The following is a 20,935-nucleotide window of genomic DNA, read 5'->3' as shown; positions in this document are numbered from 1 at the left end:
GCAGGAGAAATAACAATGAAGGGAAACAGGAAGGGGGAAAAAATTAAATATTTTTGTGTACCTGTGGCGACAGTTACTGAGATGACTAAATAAACAGCCCCAAAGCCCTAAACTCTCTGGTTCACAAAGCCCCGGGGTATTTTAAAAGCAGAAGGTTCACAGAGCATGCCAACTCTTAACTACTGGCAATGCTGCCCAAAAGACATGACTTGCTATGATTCAAGATTTTCCTAATGTTTGGTTCACACACCCCTTGCAGTAATGGAAGCCCATCACTTCTTGCCTTACACTCTTTGTGGCCACTGAGAACAATTACAAATGCAGTAATCCCATTTAATGTACTCTACTTCCTCACCTCTCAATCTTCTTTAGAAGACAAGCCAAACACTTAATTCTTTCCTCACTGGTCATGTTTATCAAATTTATATTCTCCTCATCTTAACCAGCACAGACACAAGGGGCTTTGTAATCATTTAAAACAAAGCACTGCCATCTCTGGATGAGAAAGCTGGAAAAGCAGTGCTCCAAAGGGTATTACATCTGTTATACTGTAATCACACCTAGAGAATTTGAAAAAAGGCAGAAATGGAAACAGGAAGTTTCTCACACAGTGTCCCTTTGTTATACTGAAAAGCTTGGTTTCCATAAGTCCCATATTGTAACACTCAGAGCAGATGCAATGGCTGCCACCTGCACAGAAAGTGACCTTAAACTTCAGTATGGCCAGACAGAATTCTTGAAAGCTGCACTGAATTTCAGAGCCCAAACTTGAGCATTTTTTAGGGTTGCATCATTTCTCAGAGAGGACCTGATTTAAGTGGCATCACACCTTTTCTAAGCAGCTTTTGCTTCTACTGTTCTAGACAGGCATTAGCACCCTACAGACCTGGCACATTTAAAAATCCTCTTCTGAACCATCATAAGCAACACTGCTTTACCAGGAACTGCTAATGCAAACAAACACTAAATACAAACATCACGTGAGCATAAATGTCATTTTACAGTACTCACTTCCAGTCACGAGATATAAAATATTGGAGCTCCAGGAGCCTGTGCTCACAGTCCTCCACCATCTTCTCAGTATACAAGTGCTCCATCAGGCAAGACAGAATCCTGTAAACAGAAAAGTTAGGCAGAGACTGTTAGAATCATCTGGGCTTTCTTATAACAGCTGGTGTTGGCAAATCATTCTTTCCAATGAACCATAGATAAGAAGTTCAAAAGCAGTGAAGATCTTTCTTTTCCTTCCAAAAGATTACATCTAAACCAACTGTGTGTCAGATTTGTACCCTTTTAAATGCCATTGTTTTAGTTACCTTGGCAAGTCTTATATACAACAAAAATCTTAAGGAGTATTCTATAGAAAATCTGTCTTGGGGGGGAATATATTATCAGACTGGAGGCACCTGTCTCTGCACTATGGGTTTGCTTACCTGGACTTTTCAGGATTGTCACTTTGTGATATTGCTAAAGACTTATGTAGTTAGGGAAATGAGCACATCAAATATTACAAATATTACAAAATCTAAGTGCCTGAGATAGCTACATCCTTCACCAGTGCTAAACCAGCCCTCTGACAAAAATACTGGCCTGCTTGTACAGCCAGAACGGAGACAGAGCTCAGTTCACACCTCCAGCCCTGCACAAATTGCCACTCTGGAGTCCCTCATTTCTGGACAGGTTTTAGTGTTCCTACTGCTCAGCCACACAACCTTCATGGATGCCCTGCTGAAAAGACAGATGAGTTCCAAGTGGGAGGCACCTACATGGGGTCCCCCGAGCGGATGTGCTTGCAGGCCGTCTGGATCACCGACTCGCAGGCCTCGTTGAGCGCGCGGTCGATGCGGTAATCGGCACCCGGGTCAGTCTCCTGGATCAGGGTTTGCAGCTGCAAGAAAGAAATTGTGGAGAGGAAGACAAATGTTAACCACCTAAATTACAACCTCTCAGCGTGGCAATTCTATGCCAGCAGCAATGCTACCACGTACGACCTCTGCCCTGCAGGGTTTGATTTTAAGTGCTTGTGCTGCCAACGCAATTGCCAGACATGGGAGTTCAGCACTGCTGAACCCTAATTATCATCATGAAGTAGCCCAGGAACATTGGGTGAGACCAGCCACTCACTGAAGGTCAACTCTAAAGCTGGACCACTTATGTACTAATTTACAGAACTGAACTGGTAAAATTTGCATACTGTATTTTTGATCTATCTTAATCTTTGGTGGCAACCTCATTCCATAAGGCTGATGATACCAAGCATGCAGATTTGTCATATTTTCATGAAGACTATTTCCAACTGAAACCCAAATCAATGCTTAAAGATCAGTTACCTAACTACAAACAAAAGTTAAAACAGTTTTTTAATTGCCTGCAGAGGACACAAAGGTTTTATTGAAATACAATATAAAATGTCCTGTTCTGCTGTCCCAGGACCATTTCCTCAGGAATGTCTGCTCAAGCCTTTGGAAGCCAAGGTCTGTAGTATGCATTTTTTATTCATTTTTTTATATATATATATATCCCACCACTCCCTTTATGACTTCAAAATACTTTCAGCTGTCATAGGTAAATACTGTATGAACAGCTCCATCAAGTCTTTTGTTCTCATGAAAATGTTATTCTGACAAAAGCTCCAGAAAGAGAATTTTCTCTTATTAATAAGCAAACATCATTTAGCATGTTTAGCACTAAGTTTCAAAATCAGACCCAGAAACAGTCAATGGCATCTGAACATAAATTTGGGAGGTGTTTGCTGGGCCAGGGGAAGGGAATTTGGGTAAATCTCAATCAGTAGTTTTGGGCACAAGGGTAGCTTCTAGACTATAACTCAGCCCAGGATCCCCATGTCCCACTTCATTTTCCATCAAGCTGTGAATTCCCAAAGACTGACTGATAGCAGACTGGTATCATCATTTGACAGGCAAACATTTTTAGCTGACAAATTTGGAGAGGAAAGGAAAAAAAGAGGCAGAGAGCTTGCTTAGAAGGCACCTGCACACCGACATCAAATGGTCTATGCTGTTAACATCCTGACACTCACTTAATGATTTTTGTCACTGGCCCTCAGCCCAACTAAATCAAAAGCACAGTCACAATTTTATTCTCCACCTTTTAAAGTCTGCACCTAAATACTATCCAGGAAACTCTAAGGGGCAAAGCCATAACATCACAAAACACAGGAAAGAAAAAGGCATCAGAGAATTGGAGAAAATACAAGCTAGCACTATTTATCCAATAGGAAACTTATAATCATCAGGACAGGCCACAGATTGCCTGGGAGGAAAGCAGGATTTCCTGCAACTCACTCTTGATCATGCCCAGCTTCAGCTTCTAAGGGATGCAGGCAGAGCAGAACCGTGCTGCCTATCAAAAATTCTTGGGATATTTTCAGTAAAATAACAACAACAACAACAACAACAATAATAATAATTTTATATGCTTCTGATAGTGGTCCAACAAAAGCCAATACAAGATCCAGTTCATAACAGGGATCAGCAGAAGTGAGAAGTGATGTGTTCTTTACAAACTTTGTAAGAGTCACTGCAAGGAGGAGAAGAATATTGTGGTTCTGCTGGTGCACACACACACAGCCTGCATGGATGGGCAATACTCTGCATATAAAGTGCTGGCATCACTTTGTGTCAGATGTTTATGTATCAAAAAGGTTCAAGTACGATTAGTGGAATTGGTGCCTCAAGGAAAATTGAGTGAATAGAACCACAAACCCAACACTTTATTACATACACAGATTAAATAAACTGGTCAGAGCATTATGTAGGCAGGATTCTTCCTCAGATCTCAGTTTTATTGGTTTTTCTGTTGCTATCAAGTGGAAGAGGCCAAAATCCACTGGGTACAAGAGCTTGGAAGCAGCAAAGCACCTCCTTGTCCTTCCAGACCGTTTTGGGCACTACTGCAGAATTCACTGTCTCAGTTCTCAACCACATGCAAGATGTGCAGCACCAAGCCAGCTGCCATGACAGCAGGGAAGAAGGAATAATTTGGCACAGTGATAAAAGTGAAGGTTGTATAGGATTTTCCTTCCTCCCAGAACAAACCCTTGCAGCTGAAAAAAAAGAGCTGGATAAACTTCACAGTTTTCTGAACTTCTATGTTCAGATATGGAGCTCAATTAACAGTGAACTATCAGCTGTATTAGAAACTGGAAACAAACAAAAAAAAATGCCCTTTAAGCAGAGATTATAGTTTTACACACTCAAGGGACTGAACAGAAAAAAAAAACAAAGATGAGACCAGGGCACCATAGAAGCTACACATTTGAAAAACGACTTGTTAACAGCTCTAGTATAAAATATTCCTTCCACTAAGCAACACTAACACCACAGGTGCTAGACATTGCCAGTACAGCTGTAGAGCTGATGCTCACAATTAAGTGACACTTCTGTCTGCTGTCTGATGACTTACAGAATTGCAGACCCACCCTCCCCATGTGGAGGATTCCTTAAGATCACAGTTTGGCAAGATGGGGCTGAACCCACACTCAGTTCTTTTTCTGACTTAGGCTGAACCACTTATGTTGCACAGAAAGCCATTGTTCTTCTACCATTCACAGGACACAATGGGCATTTTGAAAAGTTCATTGAACAAAACCGAGACAAAAGCTCAGACATTTGGGTCTAGATGTGCTTCTTGCCCAACAGCACAGTTAAAGCACGAGCACAAACTCTTGTATGCAAGATCACTCTGGCTGAGGTGTCTCACAAGAAATGGAACTTCCCAGATCAAAATATTGGGGCTTGAGAATATCTGGGAATGCATTTCATTGACAGCTTTAAATCCAAATAATCAGTCACATTCTACCTGCAGGAAAGGGTAAGAGCAGATGCTCCTGTAGGAAAATAAAATCACGGAGGTTCTTTGGTTGTGTTTTGTTGTTTTAGGACTCTTTTATGTTGTTTTTGGCAGATAGGCAAACATCTTCCTTTCATAAGGCTGAATCAGAGTAAACCTTCACAGACACAAGAGCAAAACCAGATCCAAATTAAATGTTTCCTCTTTCAGCTTCCTCAGGCAAACTGTCTAGGCAGGTGTGTCTGGTCATAGAGCTTCTAGAAGGAAGAACTTCAGGACAAGACCTATTGCTTTGAGTTAGCCAAGAAATCAAGGTGCTGTATCAGCATTACCTAATTATGCTGCTAAAAGCATGGAGACATGAGTTTTTGACTCTACAGGGAAGACATCTGAAGATGGACCCCAAGCACTGCAGCCAGCTCTGCTGGGACCACCCCAGGGCACCCTTCCTGTTCTACTCTGTTTCTGCAGGTGAAAACGTAGAGGTGCCACAGACCAGCACTTCCACCATCAACAACCACAGCAGAACCATATGTCAAAGGTGCTCTCTAGGTACCCAAAAGGAACTCTGAGAGGATGGATGTCTAACTTGCTTTCAGGGCCTGTCATATGGGCCAACCTCACATGACAAGGAGTTGGAGTCTATTGCACAAGTCACACAATATCTGAAGGGTTTCAGACAATAACAGTCTCTTCCATGAAAAGCTAATTTGGAAGGTAAAAGCAAGAAGCTGATTCTAACACAATAAATCAAAACAGAACAAAGCCACTGGCAGCTGAGACAATCCTTACCATTCAAATACAAAAAATAACAATAAATTATTTAGTACCTCAAAAGTTGTCGGCAGCTATATAATAGTACCATGCCAGTCTTCAGGAACTCAGATCACTGGAATGTTTATCACAGTCTTGCAATAATCTATTTCCTCTTGCCCAGAAGAATAAGGACAAGCTAATTGTATTTTATAAAATCAACACTTAATTTGCTCCTGCTGTGTTTTGCAGAGAACAGAACACATTTAACTTGAAGGGGAGTCATGGACAAGCCGTACTATTGCATCAACTTACTGTACAAAAATAAAGCAGTAGCTCAAGTATAAGAGAACTGTAAAAACCCCAAACCTGCTACAGAATTCTACAGATATTTTTCTTTAAAAGTTCAAAATCACTTATCATTTTTGGGGGTCTCCTGTGTTGACTTATGACTTGCTCCGAACCCACCCTTCATGACCTGGAAGTCATTCCCAAGATGAACTGATCTTATGACAGTTTGCAAATAATCATGTTCTGAGGCAGCAGGTTCAATTTCACATTTAAACAGAAACACATATGCAGTTTTTCACACAAGGGCTGCAAAGCACAAGTCACACACTCCAGCTCCCCACAGAAACGACTCAAACTGCGCAGCTGCTGCTTCAACACACCTGGTATTTGTCAGAAATGAGCTTCAGCACAAAACACCCTATGCCTTACCAAAACTGAACAGATATTAATTTACCTGTGATAATATACACAAGCTGGCACCATAAGGGGCTCAGGCTTTAAGCTGTTGGTTCCATGTATTGCAGAAGTCACGATCGTACATCTCCCCAAATTCCTACATCAGCACTAATATCCCTCACCAGTTTTGTCATTGATGCCACTTTTCTGGGCTCATAGATGAGTATTAAGTACGAAAATGTAATATATTAAAAAGCACTAATGAGTCTGAACAAAAATTAAATTATTGTTTTCAATGTAAAAAAACCACAAACAGGATGTAGCCGGGCCAAAATGAAAAGGCAAAAGAATTATCCCAATTTACAAAGGTATTTTGGAGAAAAATTGCATTTCCTCCAGTGGCTGCAACTCCACTAACATGCAGCAGTCTGTTGTACCTCTCTGTCCCTGAAGTTCCATTTCCATCGTTTAAGTTGAATGAAATAAAAATAAAACTGAGTGGGAAGGTGCTTCGAGAAGGTTTTGTGCATTTCCAAGGACATGGCATAGGGGGAAAAGCGGAGAGGGAATATTTTAAAATTACAAAAAGCAAGTTTCCCTACATCTTGCACCCAGGAGAGAATTTCATGACTTGAAAGCTGTTGGAGAAGAACTACGGGAGATCCAACACAAAATCCAGAGCAGGACAATCCAAAATGTATTTTTCTGAGGGGGGAAAAAACCCCACCATAACTAATGTGCACCAGATACCAGGTTACACTTCATACCATGACCACTTACACAACTGCCTCCAGCAGTCACTGGCACCCGGCAGAGCCAGGCTGACTCCAGCAGAACCTCCATCACGAGGCAAAACGTTAACAGACAAATCAGTGCTTCTACCAGCAGAGCAAAGCACAGGTGAAGTGACAGAAGAGCATCTTACCGCCTGCTGACAGTTGAGGCCGACGTTGCCCTTCTCCCCCCGCACCACCTTCATGAGGCAGTGCAGGGTGCGGCCCTTGCGGTGCAGGCCCGAGCAGTGGTGCTCGATCTCCCCTCGGCAGCTCAGGATGATTTCCGGGCTCAGCGAGAAGTCCTCCATCAGCATGCGCCGGTAATCCAACATCTCACCCTGGCACTCGCTGCTCACTTGTCGACCTGAGCCAAGAGAACAAGATGTGATTTAGTTTCAGTGCTTAGCAGAGCCCTTCTTGACCTGAGCTGCCATTGTGCTGGAAGAGCAGGGACAATGTCCGTGCTCTGAACAACACCACACTGACACGAGAGTGCTGGGGAGGACGTGCTGGCATTAAACCAGCGTTGCGGTAGCTCCTGTTGTTTAAGTGAACCTGTAAAATACAGCCAGTCCAAGGATTCAACATGCTTTAAAAAAAAAAAAAAAAAAAAAAGGATTCCTGAAAGATTCTCTTAATCTTATTTTGGATTTCACATTATAGGAGTTGCTTCTGAAGAACATCCGAGAGCGCCCAGTGGGTCTGCAGTTCTGTAGCACAAGTCAGCTTTACCCCATATGCTCAAGGGTTCATTTTTCCACTGTGTAAGTCTCCTCTGGCAGTTCACCAGTTTGATATGTAACTGGGGGAGGAATTTGTCAGGACAGCAGGTTAAACGTTTTCTCTGAGGAAAAGGTTTTCTAGAGCAATAGCACATAAATGCTCAGGAAGCCAAAAACCAGACTAGAACAAGAGCATGCATGGAGTGTTTAATAAACCACTGCAGCTGCACAGAAATCTAGCTGTTGTAAATACTTAGATCTGGTATAAGCTTTCCTGCAGTCCCCATGTAGACAGTTTGGGGGGTTTTTTAATCCAAAGGACCATGTTAGCTTTTTTGTTACATCCTCCCCCCAGTCCTCATCACAACCTATTCATATGTGCACAACACCCCACGGAACAGGAGACACCCCAACAGGGGCTCCCAGGCATTGTAACACAGACACGTGGAGCTGTGTGGAATAATTACTGTTCCTCCTGGGCTATGCTTTGTGTCAGACACTGCAGAACCTGCTCCACCGTGAAAGTGGAAGTTAATAACTGAACAGCAGTCTCCTGCATGTAATTCAGGAAAGCACCTGCTCTACCTGCAGGGAGAAGGAAAAAAGATCCCACAACTTTTTTACAAGCAGGACACATCATTTCCACATCAATCAGAAGCAATGAGTTATTAAAACGCACAAATGCAGGGATTGCTTATGGAGCCTTTCCCTCCCATGCCAGAGGCACTGCAGCATGGAGCCCTGCTGCAAAGCCACCCAGCTGCATGCCGAGGGGAAAAGCAAGCAGTTCTCCAGTGCAGATCTAGAGGATGTATGTAACACATCATTTCACATGTTATGGCAACTTCACAGAGAACCTTTAGCGTAGTCCTGCTGCATTCAGCCCTCTAATGCTTTTGGGACAGCAGCTGGTGTTAGGGCACATCCAGCTTACATCAATTTAAATGAACAAAAATAACGTTCTCACACTTGCCTTCTTTTATTTAGGAAAAAACTAGAGCTAGAGAAATTAAGGCATTTACCCAAGCTCCTGAACTGCAAGAAAGACATCATTTACAGGAGGCAGAGGACCGAGTATCCCTGGCTTTCCCTGAGTGAGGATAAACAGGTTCTCTATTCTGTGTTTTAACCTTGTAGCATATTTAATGCTTACTACACAAAGGAGGAAAAGAGCTGCTTGAATTCACAGTGAATAGAAGGATTTGCAACTACACATCAGCAGTCCAAGTGGGATTTGGTATTTTGCATTTTAAACTTCTTGTCTACACAACAGGAGACAGCAGTTTACTCAGCCATTCTCCTTGTCAAAACAGCAGTGGTGAAAGCACCACGATGTGGAAACTTGCCTCTGAACCAAAGTTTGGAAAAAGGTACCTGGAGAAGGGGACTGTCAGTATGTGTCGAAGGTGAAGAAACTTTTTAAATCACGGTCCCAGCATGTCTTTAGTTGCACTTACCTCTGTGCACTGCAGACTCCAAGCACATCAACAGGTAGGAGAGCCGGGCTTCCCGGGAGCGGGGAAGGTTCTCCACGTTACACCGGTACTTCTTCAGGTCGCTCTTACAGGACTTGGCCAGCGAGTAACTGACTTTGTAGTCTTGGGCAATCAGCTTCTGGCGGGTGGTCAGTGCATCACGACACTGCAGGGGACACATGGGGACGATGGAATGAGCTCCTGTGTGCTGGTGGCAAAGAGCTGGACCTGCTGCTTTTAAGTTTTCAAGTTGCATTTCAGAAAAACAACTCATGCTTTAAAATTCATGTGTTTAAGCTGGACTGCAGTTAAATTTCATTTGTCTCATAGAAACCACACAGTTAACAATGCACACTGAGGTCAACAGATCAAGGGTTTCAAAGGCAGCAGCTCTCTGCAGAGCACTTCTCAAAACTGCACATTCATCCAGCTCTTTGTGAAGAGCTGTGGCTGAGAGCGTGACTCACTCTCGGTAACTAGGATCAGTTGCTGACATTTATCCCAGCTGTGGTACATGTTCACCCCATGCCCTCAAGAAATAACTTTTTCCAGTCACATTTACAAAATAGTGTGTTCCTTGGATTTGTTCTGCAACGCACTGAGCAGATGACAGCAGATAAAACAGTCTAACCGTGGGAATTTCTAGCCATTTTCCACAACTGGTGAGGTTCATGAGGATGCACTGTGGCCAAACCCAAACCCAGCAGCTGCAAGACCAACCCTCTAAATTTCATCCAAAAAAGGGCCTGTAAAAACACCGCTACACTTGGCAGCTTTTGGTTTAAATTATATGAAAATTAAATCTGAGGGTGGCAGGAAATTCAGAATAGCTCAAGCCAATTTGTCCATTCTCAGCCTATTTGAAAGGAAGGGAAACAGTGCATATGTAAGATAGGGAGAACAGGGAGCAATCTTGGTACAAGGAACAGAGGAGCCCTAGAGCCCTCTCCCCACTTCCTTACACCAGGTTTTTGACTTTTCTCCCCCTCCTTCCCACACCTACTTTAGGACCTGGAAAGTCCTACTCTGAGATATTCCCATTCCCTCTTTCATGCTCCTGTGCCATGATTGGGATCTTGGGACTGGTCAAACTTACAGCTCTGGACACAAGGAGACACAGGCTCGCAGATACCTCGTCCCCTGAGGGAGGGAAAGGCTGGGTACAGCCAGGGAGCCAGTTCTGGATTACACAAAGCCACCCACTAGGCAGCTATTGCTGGCTATGTGTGTATGCACAGCTGACACCACAGGCAAGCAGGGACTCTTTCCTGGGTAACAGCTTCTACAAAACTAGAGACTTTGCAGATGGTCCAACTTTGGCAGCTACAAGAGTGAGAACTACATTTAGTGCTCCTCCTGCTCTGCAAACTGCACCCTCAGAGCATCCACCCCTCTCTCCCTACCAAGTCATCTGCCACTGCTTTGTCTAACCCCCTTTACACCTACATTCATACCTTAGACAGCTCATCATGGAAAACACTCCTCAGAAACTACCACTGTCCCTGTATATCTGAAAACAGGTTAAGCAAAAGCACCAGTTCATTGCAGTAACACACTACAAAATGGAGCTCTGTTTCAAGCCCTCAGTGATCACTCTTTCAGATCTGACTCTGTTAATTGGAACCAAGCTGTCAGATAGCTTTAAAGAAAAGGAAATTAGTCTGATCCCTCTAGGACTCTGAATAGGGCTCCTTCAGTGGATCTTCTCTGGGAAGATCTTTACAGACATCCATCTTCATATTGTTTCAGATAGATTATATAATTCCATACAACCTGAAACACTATGATGCTGCTTCCAAAAATCACTGAAGGCATTGCTGCCTTCCCAAAACACCTACACAAATACAAACTTTTTTCCAGACTGGCTGTCCAGAAAAACACTTTTTTGCTGTTGTTGCAAAACACATCTTCAGGAAAATCATAAGGAAAACTTCAGGAACTATGATGAGCTATGCATCATTCTGCAGAGAATGTGCTACTTGAAAACAGTGAAACAAATGCAGCTTCCTGTGCTGAGGTACTCAGACATTTTGTTTCTAATCTGTACATTAGGACAGCACTTATCCAAGGCTTACCCCAGCATGATGCGACTGCTACTTTAAACACTCAATCACAGTGCTACCACTTGAGCTCTGTGTCTGCCTTCCCAAATTACCCACCAAAAGCTTTGATTTATTTAAATCCTTAACTTTAAAGGCTGAAACTTGACACACAAAAAATATCAAAGTAAAAGAATTTGTTAAAGCAGCCGATTATCCGACCACGTAGATGACGGATTTTCCTCAACACTGGAAAAGAATAATGCAGTCTGGACTGAGGAATGATCTGATGATTTCTTCAGTAAGGATTTGTCTCAGTAGGATACCTACCTTTTCACTCATTGATTCTTCAAACTTGTGATTAAAGAGGCACTTGTAGACTCGGCCTTCCCCAGCCTGAGTCTGTGAAACAGAACAGTAACATTTACAGTTAATATTAGGATTTGCAATGCTTAATGAGAGGACTGAACTACACCTAAGGGCTTCTTTTTTTTAAACTACTAACATGCTAGAGTTAATATTTCAAATGACAGCAATACCTTCTATGCAACGAAAATCTTTAACATTTTATTGCATTTAAAAAAAACCTAGTCTTGCTCATCACCCTTTCAGTGTGAAGACTCTCAGCTGACACAGGTACTTCAGACTGAACAATGCAGCTTTCCAGCTCATCACTCCAAGGATAAGGAGTGCTACAAGTATCGGCAGACCAGCTTACCTTGTGCAACAAACAGCTCACAGCCCTAGAAAGGAGAGGTCGCCCACCTCCACTGCCTCCTCCCCACTCCCTGTCACAGCAGCTCTGATGCCCATTAAACCATTTATGACAATTCAGTTCGTTAACGCGCTGGAAATAACGCCTGTTTGTTGGGTCAGTGCATTTAATAGTGGATTTATTGCAGAATGACAGCTACAAGGTGTCTATTTGCAGTATTATGCATTACCACTCAGGCTCCAGTCTACCATTTCATTCCTTATTCCAGCAGAGGTTTGTGTTTTTTAATGGATTACTGTAGAGACAGGGCAGGAGGAAAAGCACTCACGTTTTCACAGAATCGCTCTCTGTCGTCTCGGCACGCGAAGTAGAGATGCCGGTCCAGGTGGAAATCATCTGAGGAGAGCTCAGCTACACGAAGAATTGCTTTCTTACACTGATCAGAAACCTGAATTCGAGGATCAGTCTCCTCTGCCTCCTTCACCAGGCCTTTTTCCAGGCATGCCACCACCTCTCCTTGTGAGTGAGCATCCTATGGGAGAAGAACAAGACGACATCTGTAACCAAGTATTTATGTAATCAAGTGATCTGTGATTCTGGCTAAGTACCATATCAATTAAGCAACACTGTCTACATATAGACTTCCAAAAGTTCAGCCTAAACCACATTTACATTCAGAGGAGGCAACAGTTAATATCTGTACTAACCACACTTTATACACCACCATCCTGCTGATGGTCACCATGAAATCCCCCCTCCAGTGCTATGAGCTTGTTTTAATGTGACTTAATGAGATTATCACTACTTAGTCACACTGCTCAGAGCAGTTTACCAAAACAGCCAAATTATCTTTAATCTGACACAGCTCTCTTGGCACCATGGCAACAGCAAGCAACAGCATCACATTAAGAACATACTTGGGAGAGAAAAATCATAGTTCTGCCATGCTGAGACAAGCCTTCAGCTTGGGTGGTGAAAATTCGTGATGCTAAAAAGGCCACAGAGGAGCTTTGACCAATGTAGGCTTCTCAATGCTAATTCCTCCATTAAGAGAATCAAAAACTGCAAAGCATTCAAGGGTAAATGAAGTCTTGGACAAAGCAGTTCTGGCCCAATGCTGTGCACCACATCCACTGTCCTGCAGGCCTGGACACAACTCTGGACTATGAACAGCAACTGTCAATAAACACAGAGAGCCTGTGCTTTGTTTGAAAGCCTGGAAGAAGCTGGGCAAAGCTCAGCAAATCTCCATTTAGTTTCCTACATCCTTTTTATGTGTTTAGAAAGAGAACCATACCCCCTCTATACCTCTGGATGAATTCTTCTGGTACAGATTTCTCAAGGCTTCTGCAGGTTTTTCCTATGAAGGCCACCTTAATTTATGCTGCTCTGCTTATACTACCTGAAGTATGCAACAAGGCATGCATATTCACATTCAGCTGAATCACCCAGCCTGGCATTTGCAGTGCCCATTTCAGAGCCATCCCTTCAGATCTCTCTGTCAAGCAGATCCCTCCACTGCTGGTGCAGAGCATGAGTAAGAGAGCAGTCTCCATAAAACACCACCATGACTACTCAAAGCCACACAACTCTTCCAAATCTTTTTTGTTCTGACGTGTCTCCTCAGCAGGCAGCCTTTGATTCATGTCCTAACTCTGCTACACTTGGAGCACAAGCAGAATTGGCCAATTACAAAGTTGTAAACATAACCCAGAAATAAAATCGGTTTGAAAGCACTAAAAGCAGTTTTTTCTCTTTTTTTTTAAAAAAAAAAAAAGGCAAAGAACCGAAAACCCACACACCCCAAAGTTCCTCATTTTGGTTTGCTCTTTTCTCTGAGTGGGAACTGGCCAACTCCCTATGCTGGCCAGGTATCAGTACCTTTGACAAAATATAATTATATATCAAGACCCCCTAGGACTGAACCCAAAATCTGGGTTCTGAGGAATATCAGTCAGCAGTACCTTTGCCATATTACTTAAAATTGCCATTTATCCATAACCACATCAAACACGAACACTGTTCTGTAAATTCTCGTGGTCAGTCACAGATAATAATTAAAACTGAAAAGCTGGCAAGTGTTAATTATTGAACACAACTATTTTAATCTCCTATGGTCAGATCAAGACCTCCAAGCTGAACTTTAAAGTTCTTATAGTGCAGAAACCCAACTAGAAATGTGGAAAAGAAAGCACAGAAAGCACCACATCAGAAGCAACAAACCCAGCAGGAACAGAATTCAATTAGAAAGTAGAAATCAAGCTGAATGAAAAAAGGGAAGTGTAGAAAAAGGAACATGGTTAGCTAGCAGAGGGGCTTCAAGAGGCAGTGCAATTCCAGAATGCCAACTTAAGTGCCTTTCACAGTTAAAAATACCAGTTTATCCCAGTTACTCTGATGAAGCTATCATACTGCAATCTACTAGCTGCCTGATGTGGATGGAGTTCATGGTCTAGCTGTGATTATTTCCATCAAAAAAGAGAGAGATGAATCTCTTCCCTCATCTTCCTCCTCAGGTGTCCAGGTGTTATTTATTAAATTCACAGTTACCTTCAGTCACACAAAAGGGTAATGACTGTTTCTCTACAGGTAACTCTCAGAAGCTAAAGAATGGAAATAAAACCAGAACTAGCATCTGATGGGAGCAAATTAGATTTCTCCAAAGCAGCAAAGGGATAGAACAGAACACCAACAAAAGAAATGCTTGCATAGCCATTTATAGCTGTTTCCATAGCAGTATAGAATACTTCAGTTGCTCTCAGTGCCAAAGATGACAGCATAACAAAAGATACACGGGCTGTGATGCTTTCACAAACCAAGGCACAGTATTCTGGGTTGGGCACCAAGAAAGAGAGAAACATGCATAAATCCCCATAAAAGTTTGGTTAGTGATCCCTTTGCTAGCCCACAGAAACTTGGTGACCCCAAGTTTGCATTCATTTCCCTCTCCCTGGTGGCTTGTGGCCTCACCCACCCCAGCCATCCTCTCCCTTCACCCACCTTAACCCAGAACAGCACAGAGGGTTGTGCTCTGTTACACACACCAGCCTGCCCACATCAGGCCACTTCTACCATGTGACATTTGGCTTGTGCTCAAGAAATCCCCTCTGCTGTGTCCCTTCGGTACTACGGTAAGTTATTTTAGGTTATTTCAGTTTGGTGAAGCCACAGGTAACATGCAGACCTGACACCCAGGATTCCTGCATTACACTACTGATTCTATACTGATTGTTAAAAGCAATTTCTCATTTCATGAGGTCCTTCAGCCCAGCTTTAGAAAAGAATCTTTACTTAAAGGAGAAAGCAAGTTACTCAGCTGTTACCAGTCTGAACCTGTCATGCCTCCGAGTTCCTCCTGCTTCTGTGGTTGCTTTTGTTCTTGTTTCCAGAAATAAGTCCTTACTTTTGTGCTTTCTGTGGTTCCCCTAAATCTTCTGGAACACACTAGCACTTTAATTTAACACACTCTGGGTGTGAAGCTGCTTACAGCGGTGAATATCTCAAACAACTAGGAAAGCTTTTTTTTTAACCAAAAAACCGTATATCTTTTGTTATATACCCCCTCATTAATAGCTCATTTAACAGACTAATTGTTATAAGCGTAAGAGCTATAATTTCAAAAGCACTGTAAAAAGCTGATAGGGTAATTTTAACTTTATCCCTCAACATAAAAACTTATCATAGAAAAAGTCACTCATTCCTGCAGCACTACATAATTGCTGCCTGCATTAGCTATGCTGAAGCAGACAGGGAAAGACAGGCCCTTGAAAATAACCCCACATCTAGTCACTACAAACTGTTCTTTGCATCAACCTCTGCTAGTGTCTCACATGGCAAAAGAACAGTGATTTAGTAAAACCAGGACAGTATTGGTAAGTCTGTACTACCAAAATGTGACACCAGGTACCCTGTGCCCTTCAGCTGATTTTGGGTGGGCAGGGGAAAGGAGGAGCAAACAGATAAAAGCTCTTGATCCAGTCTATCAACCACAGCTGGAGAAAACAGAAAGGGTTGTAGCACAGGTCTCATCACCTCGATAACCCTCCTGCCAGACCCGACCAGACTGTGAAATAAGCCAAGCAATAGGCCTGCTTAAATCTATTGTTTGGATTCATTGTACTGAGTCAAGCCTGAGAGAGTGTCATCAGAAAGACAAGTACCTGCCAGATCACCTGTAGTGTGGTGTGGAAAGACAAATCAAAGTCTCTGAATAGCAGTTCCTCACAGAGGAACGAATGCATATTTATTACAAAGGAACTGCAAAGAATCAGGACGTCACCCTTTTCAGACAGATGAGATATGGCCACGCATTTTCTCAGTGGCAAGTAAGACAGTAACACTACTGCAGAGCCTCCCCATCAGTAACCTTAAGTGAACGACTTTTACAAGCCTATTGACAATCTGCATGTTCTCTGGATACCTTTTCTCCAGGTCGAATGCTGCCACATTTCAGGAGATTGATGTCAGCCTTGCAGTCATCCATGAAGCCGCAGATCAGCCGATAATCGCTGAAGATAATGGCTGTCATCTTGGTGATGTACTGATGGCACTGGTATTCAGTGATGTTGCCTCTGTGATCCACCAAACATGACACCAAGAAGCCTTTACCAACTGGTTCATCTGCACACTCCTTTATCTGTTAAGAAAAAAAAAGAAGAAGGAATAAAATTACAGTGGCTGCAGCTACTGAATTTAACCTTATGACAAAAATCCTCAAAGAAACTTGCATCTGTAGCTTCAAAATCTGCTAGCAAAGAAACCCTCTAGGCTTCAGTTTGATTTTCAGTAAGTCGGAATACTTGAAAATATTTCAGAAAATAGAAATCTCATGTGTGCTAGCATCTGTAAAAAAGCAAACACAGCGACCTTGAGGATTATAAACTCTGTTGCTCAATAATCATCTTTCATAATTACATTGAACCCCTGCAATCAAGAAGGCTTGTAGAAAAAGTGCTAGTTTGACAAACCTTTATTTAGAAAACCGAGCATATTACAACATCACTAAATCACACTTGGACCCCTATTAGCCACCTGACCTCGTACAATATAAGATTTTGGCTAGAGGTGAGACTGATTCAGAAGTCAACACTATTTACTGAATGGTTTATAACTTGCTGAGAGCCAAAAATTACTATAAAGGAAAATCCTCATCAAATTTATTTCTATCAGGCTCTTGTAGGAACTGACTGTTGGTACCAAACCATTTTACTCAGTGGTCTAAAAAAAGTAAAAATCACAGCTAACCAAAGCTGAAAGCTGTGCAGAGATTGGAAAAGCAGCATACAAGAAGAGACAGATCCCCAATATAAATCACAGCCTGCACTGCTCAGGGAAGCAGACAGTAAGGCCAAAAACATCACCTTTGGAAGCAAAAGACGCAGGCAGTTTTGACAGTGTCTTTCCAAAGGAAGGGGAAAACATGGTTACCTATCAGTTAAGGATGGTCCCTCGAGGAATCCTGCCACAGGAGCAGTGCAATGCCCTGCTCCAAGGAGCACTGAGACCACACAACTCTTTAACCCTGGCAAGCCCGTGCTGAAACTCTTGCCTGGCTCTGGTGGCCCTTGATGAGGGGTTGTGCCGAAAACCCGCAGCCGTAACGCTGCAGAGAGAACTCCTGGCAGCCAGACACTAAAGTTCAGTGGTGATAGGTTTGCAAAGAAAAGATGCATGGGCTGACTCGATTACATCAAAGATTTGTTCCTGTAAAAATCCTGAAGGGCTCATCAATCTCAAGGAAGATCTATGGCAATCAATAATCCAGGCGGGCTCAGGTAACAAGCGAGAGCAGGGCTAAGGGAACAGGCAGGGAACCATTTTATGGGTTCTCAAATACCAAGCTGGAATATTTATATTGGAAATTTTAAAAAATGGAGAGCTGTCTCTAGGAAGATATATTCTAATTCAAGCAAGAATAACTTAGGGCACCCTGTGACAGACTCACACAGGTCAGACTAGATGAATAAAACAGATCTCTGCCTCAGCTTATGAGGCCATTACTTTCTGTGTAACAAATAAAACATACAGCATTTTAAACATCATTACTTGAAGGCAGATGGAGGCTGGTAAAACATTTTATATTTAATCTAAATAGCTATTAGAAAAACACAGTTACTAAGGTCAATGTAATTGTTATAGATAAGGCATAAAATACATTTTGAAGTGAAAACACATATGATTCATTGCAGGGTGAAGGGGAGAGAGCTGAGCAAGTGCTCTCTGAGAAAGCTGCATCTTTGGTTTGGCCCTGCTTCAGCTCAAGTACTGTGAGCCAAACCAGCACACAATGACAACGTGCTGTTTTTGGAAGAGCCTGGCTTTGGAAACAGCCCCAGAGCTCCATGGCCTGAGCCAGTGAACTGCAGAAAAGACCAAGTGATCATGTTATTGCCAGGCCACTTCTGAAGCAACCACTGTTATCTGGTAGCCAACTTTCATTCCAGGTTAAAGCTCTTGCCAGAACTTATAAAAAACACTCCAGCTGAGTGGGGGGGAAAGAGAGAGTTGAAATTTCAATCTGTATTTAGCTGATAAAATTAAAAGGTGCATTTTCCAGAACATACCCAGTTGGGGCAGTCACCATTTCCCAAATGACTAGAAATTGCTCTTCCAGCTGTATTCTGTTCTTAATGCAAAGCAATACTTTGGAGTATTGCTTTGGAGCTCAGTCACCCAACAAAAAACCACCTACCTGTTAGTGGGAATTAAAGAAAATATTAGTAGGTTAATACTATATGTGAGCAGTATATGCCCACTATGTTTAAAGAATGTTGTAGAAATAGCTTTAAAAAATATTAGTGAAATGTTTTATGCACCTGCCCCGGTATTAAACACCAGATCAAACACATATGGTTATTTTTCTTATATAACTTTTTTCTTTAACTAAAAATTACTCATGAAATGGCAGAATATTGGTAGTTTATGCCATGAGTCACCACAATTACAAGAGGAACATTTGTGGTTAATGTACAGCTAAAATTCTGTACATTCTTCCCACTGCTTTTAGACATATCCCAGATTTAGAGGGCATCGTTTGCAGCAATGCCAGACTGTCCCTGCATAGAAGTGGTAATTAAACAGACTGTTAAAAGAGCATTTTCAAGAATGCCTTGGTTGTAAAAATTCTGCAGCAGCCATATGACATAAACCAGAAAAATACAATCTTTTCTACGATCGTGAAAAAGTGGGATCCAACAGATTTGGCAGTGTTTGCTTTTGGGAACTACCAAACTCCAAACACAGCACAGCCCTTTGATGCAAGCTGATTCCTTCCACTGTTTCATCTTCTAGCCTTCTTGTAATAACTATTGTCTTGATCTCTCCTTACACTAAACGATTTACACTAGAGCAGACTGAATTTTTTTAAAAACACAAGTTTATGGCAACATTAAATTATATTAGTGGATACACTAATAATGTTTTTCAGAGCATGCCTTAATGACTGAATTAAGTCAGCTGAAGCCTGTCCTGCTGCAGAGAGCTTTGCTTCCTCTGCTTCCTGTCTAGCTGAAAACCTCCACAAACAGAGGGAAGGAAGCTCAGCTCAGCCAGTGCCTGCGTGGCTGAGTGCACAGCCTCGAGAGCTCCAGCATGAGCACAAGAAAGAAATGATTGATCAAGTCACCTTTGAAGCTGGACCAAGGAATGTTGATGCTTGAGGTACAGAGCATCACCTCCTAGTGCAACCTCATAAGAAGTTGTTCCCAACAGAGTCTCCTTGGAGCAACTACACTTTGAACCTTGAAGTAAAAGAAGTTGATTCATCATTTGCTGCCTATGTAGTTCTCCTTTCTGCCAGCATGACACAGTCCAAAATCAGCCTTAGACTAAATTCACAGAACCCCTGCTACACCAACACTGTTACAATTGTCAAACACTTGACAAAGAAGGGACAAATCCAATCCACAACAGATTTCTGACAGAAGTTCTGGTAGGAGCTGATGGGTTGTTAGTTCAGCATTTCTTTCTGCCACCCCTTTGCCTGGTACCACTAAGGTAACTGGCTTCTTCAGCAAGGAGACTGAACTAATTAACAGGTAGCAATCCTGCTACCTATATGAGACTAGAGCTTCCCCAAGCCCAAATCATTATTCACACCCTAATTCATTATCACGAAGAAGTGAAGAAGCCTCAGACCCAACAGCAGCTGTGCCTTTCCCCTGCCTTACCTCGGCAATAGTGGATTTGCAGACTTCTCTGGCCACGGATTCGAACTTCGGATCTGTTGTCAGGTTCAGCTTGTAGTTCCACAAGAGCTATGAAGACAGCATTTGTAGAAAGGGGGTTTAAGAGCTTCCCATTGGGAATGACAAACATTTTACTTCAGAAAACAACGAAACATCATTTATACCCAATCTGTATCGTCATCCTTTTACAGTGCAATGATCAATGTAAAGTCTCCTTGACAACAACTTGGTCCCTTCATTCCTGCAGTAATTTTCTCATACTGACTAAATTCAGGCTGTCAGAAATCTCTGTAAGGTCACGAGCTGACTCATTAAAAGGATATATATTGCATGAAGACTAATAACTGAAAGGATAAAACAATGAAAGCTGTAACTTGCTACCTGCTGCATATTTAGCAATGTCTTTAGCCCACCACACCTTTCTGTGTCTGATGCAAATGATCTAAAAAAACGAAGTCCTCAATATGAGCAAATTTCATACTGAACACCTTATTAGAAAATCGAGCAAAAAAGGCAGGAGATAACACAGCTTGAGCCTTCTGTGAGGGGCTACAAGCAGACAACGTTTTGGATGCAGATATATTTCAAAGCTAGGGGAGGTTCTCTCTCTTGCTAAGCACAACACATTAGAGCTCAGACTGCAGAACACCTCGGGTAAGGACGACTGTTCTTCCTGTTCTTCCAGGAGCCAGCAACGAGCTCATGAAGGAGCCTCAGTGCACTGGGCCACTGTGCAAGAAGCAATCTTAGGCAAGCCACACCCTGTGGAT

At 42.5% G+C, this 20,935-nt stretch overlaps 1 protein-coding gene across 1 annotated transcript in view; it reads right to left on the bottom strand.

The window, feature by feature from the left end:
* GLG1 (golgi glycoprotein 1) overlaps positions 1 to 20,935 on the bottom strand; it is an 80,659-nt gene that overhangs the window by 20,193 nt on the left and 39,531 nt on the right. The window contains exons 3-10 of the mRNA XM_017824400.1: positions 20,148 to 20,234; positions 16,400 to 16,615; positions 12,308 to 12,511; positions 11,595 to 11,666; positions 9,208 to 9,391; positions 7,178 to 7,392; positions 1,767 to 1,888; positions 1,012 to 1,113 (exon numbers count right to left, since the gene is read on the bottom strand). Coding sequence (XP_017679889.1) covers positions 1,012 to 1,113; positions 1,767 to 1,888; positions 7,178 to 7,392; positions 9,208 to 9,391; positions 11,595 to 11,666; positions 12,308 to 12,511; positions 16,400 to 16,615; positions 20,148 to 20,234 — 1,202 coding nt within the window. The remainder of the gene's footprint in view (positions 1 to 1,011; positions 1,114 to 1,766; positions 1,889 to 7,177; positions 7,393 to 9,207; positions 9,392 to 11,594; positions 11,667 to 12,307; positions 12,512 to 16,399; positions 16,616 to 20,147; positions 20,235 to 20,935) is intronic.

This window comes from Lepidothrix coronata, unplaced genomic scaffold, assembly GCF_001604755.1.
Source record: "Lepidothrix coronata isolate B3197 unplaced genomic scaffold, Lepidothrix_coronata-1.0 Scaffold110, whole genome shotgun sequence".
NCBI lineage: Eukaryota > Metazoa > Chordata > Aves > Passeriformes > Pipridae > Lepidothrix > Lepidothrix coronata.
Note: the sequence above shows the minus strand (reverse complement) of the source record. Positions and strands in the feature narration are given on the sequence as shown.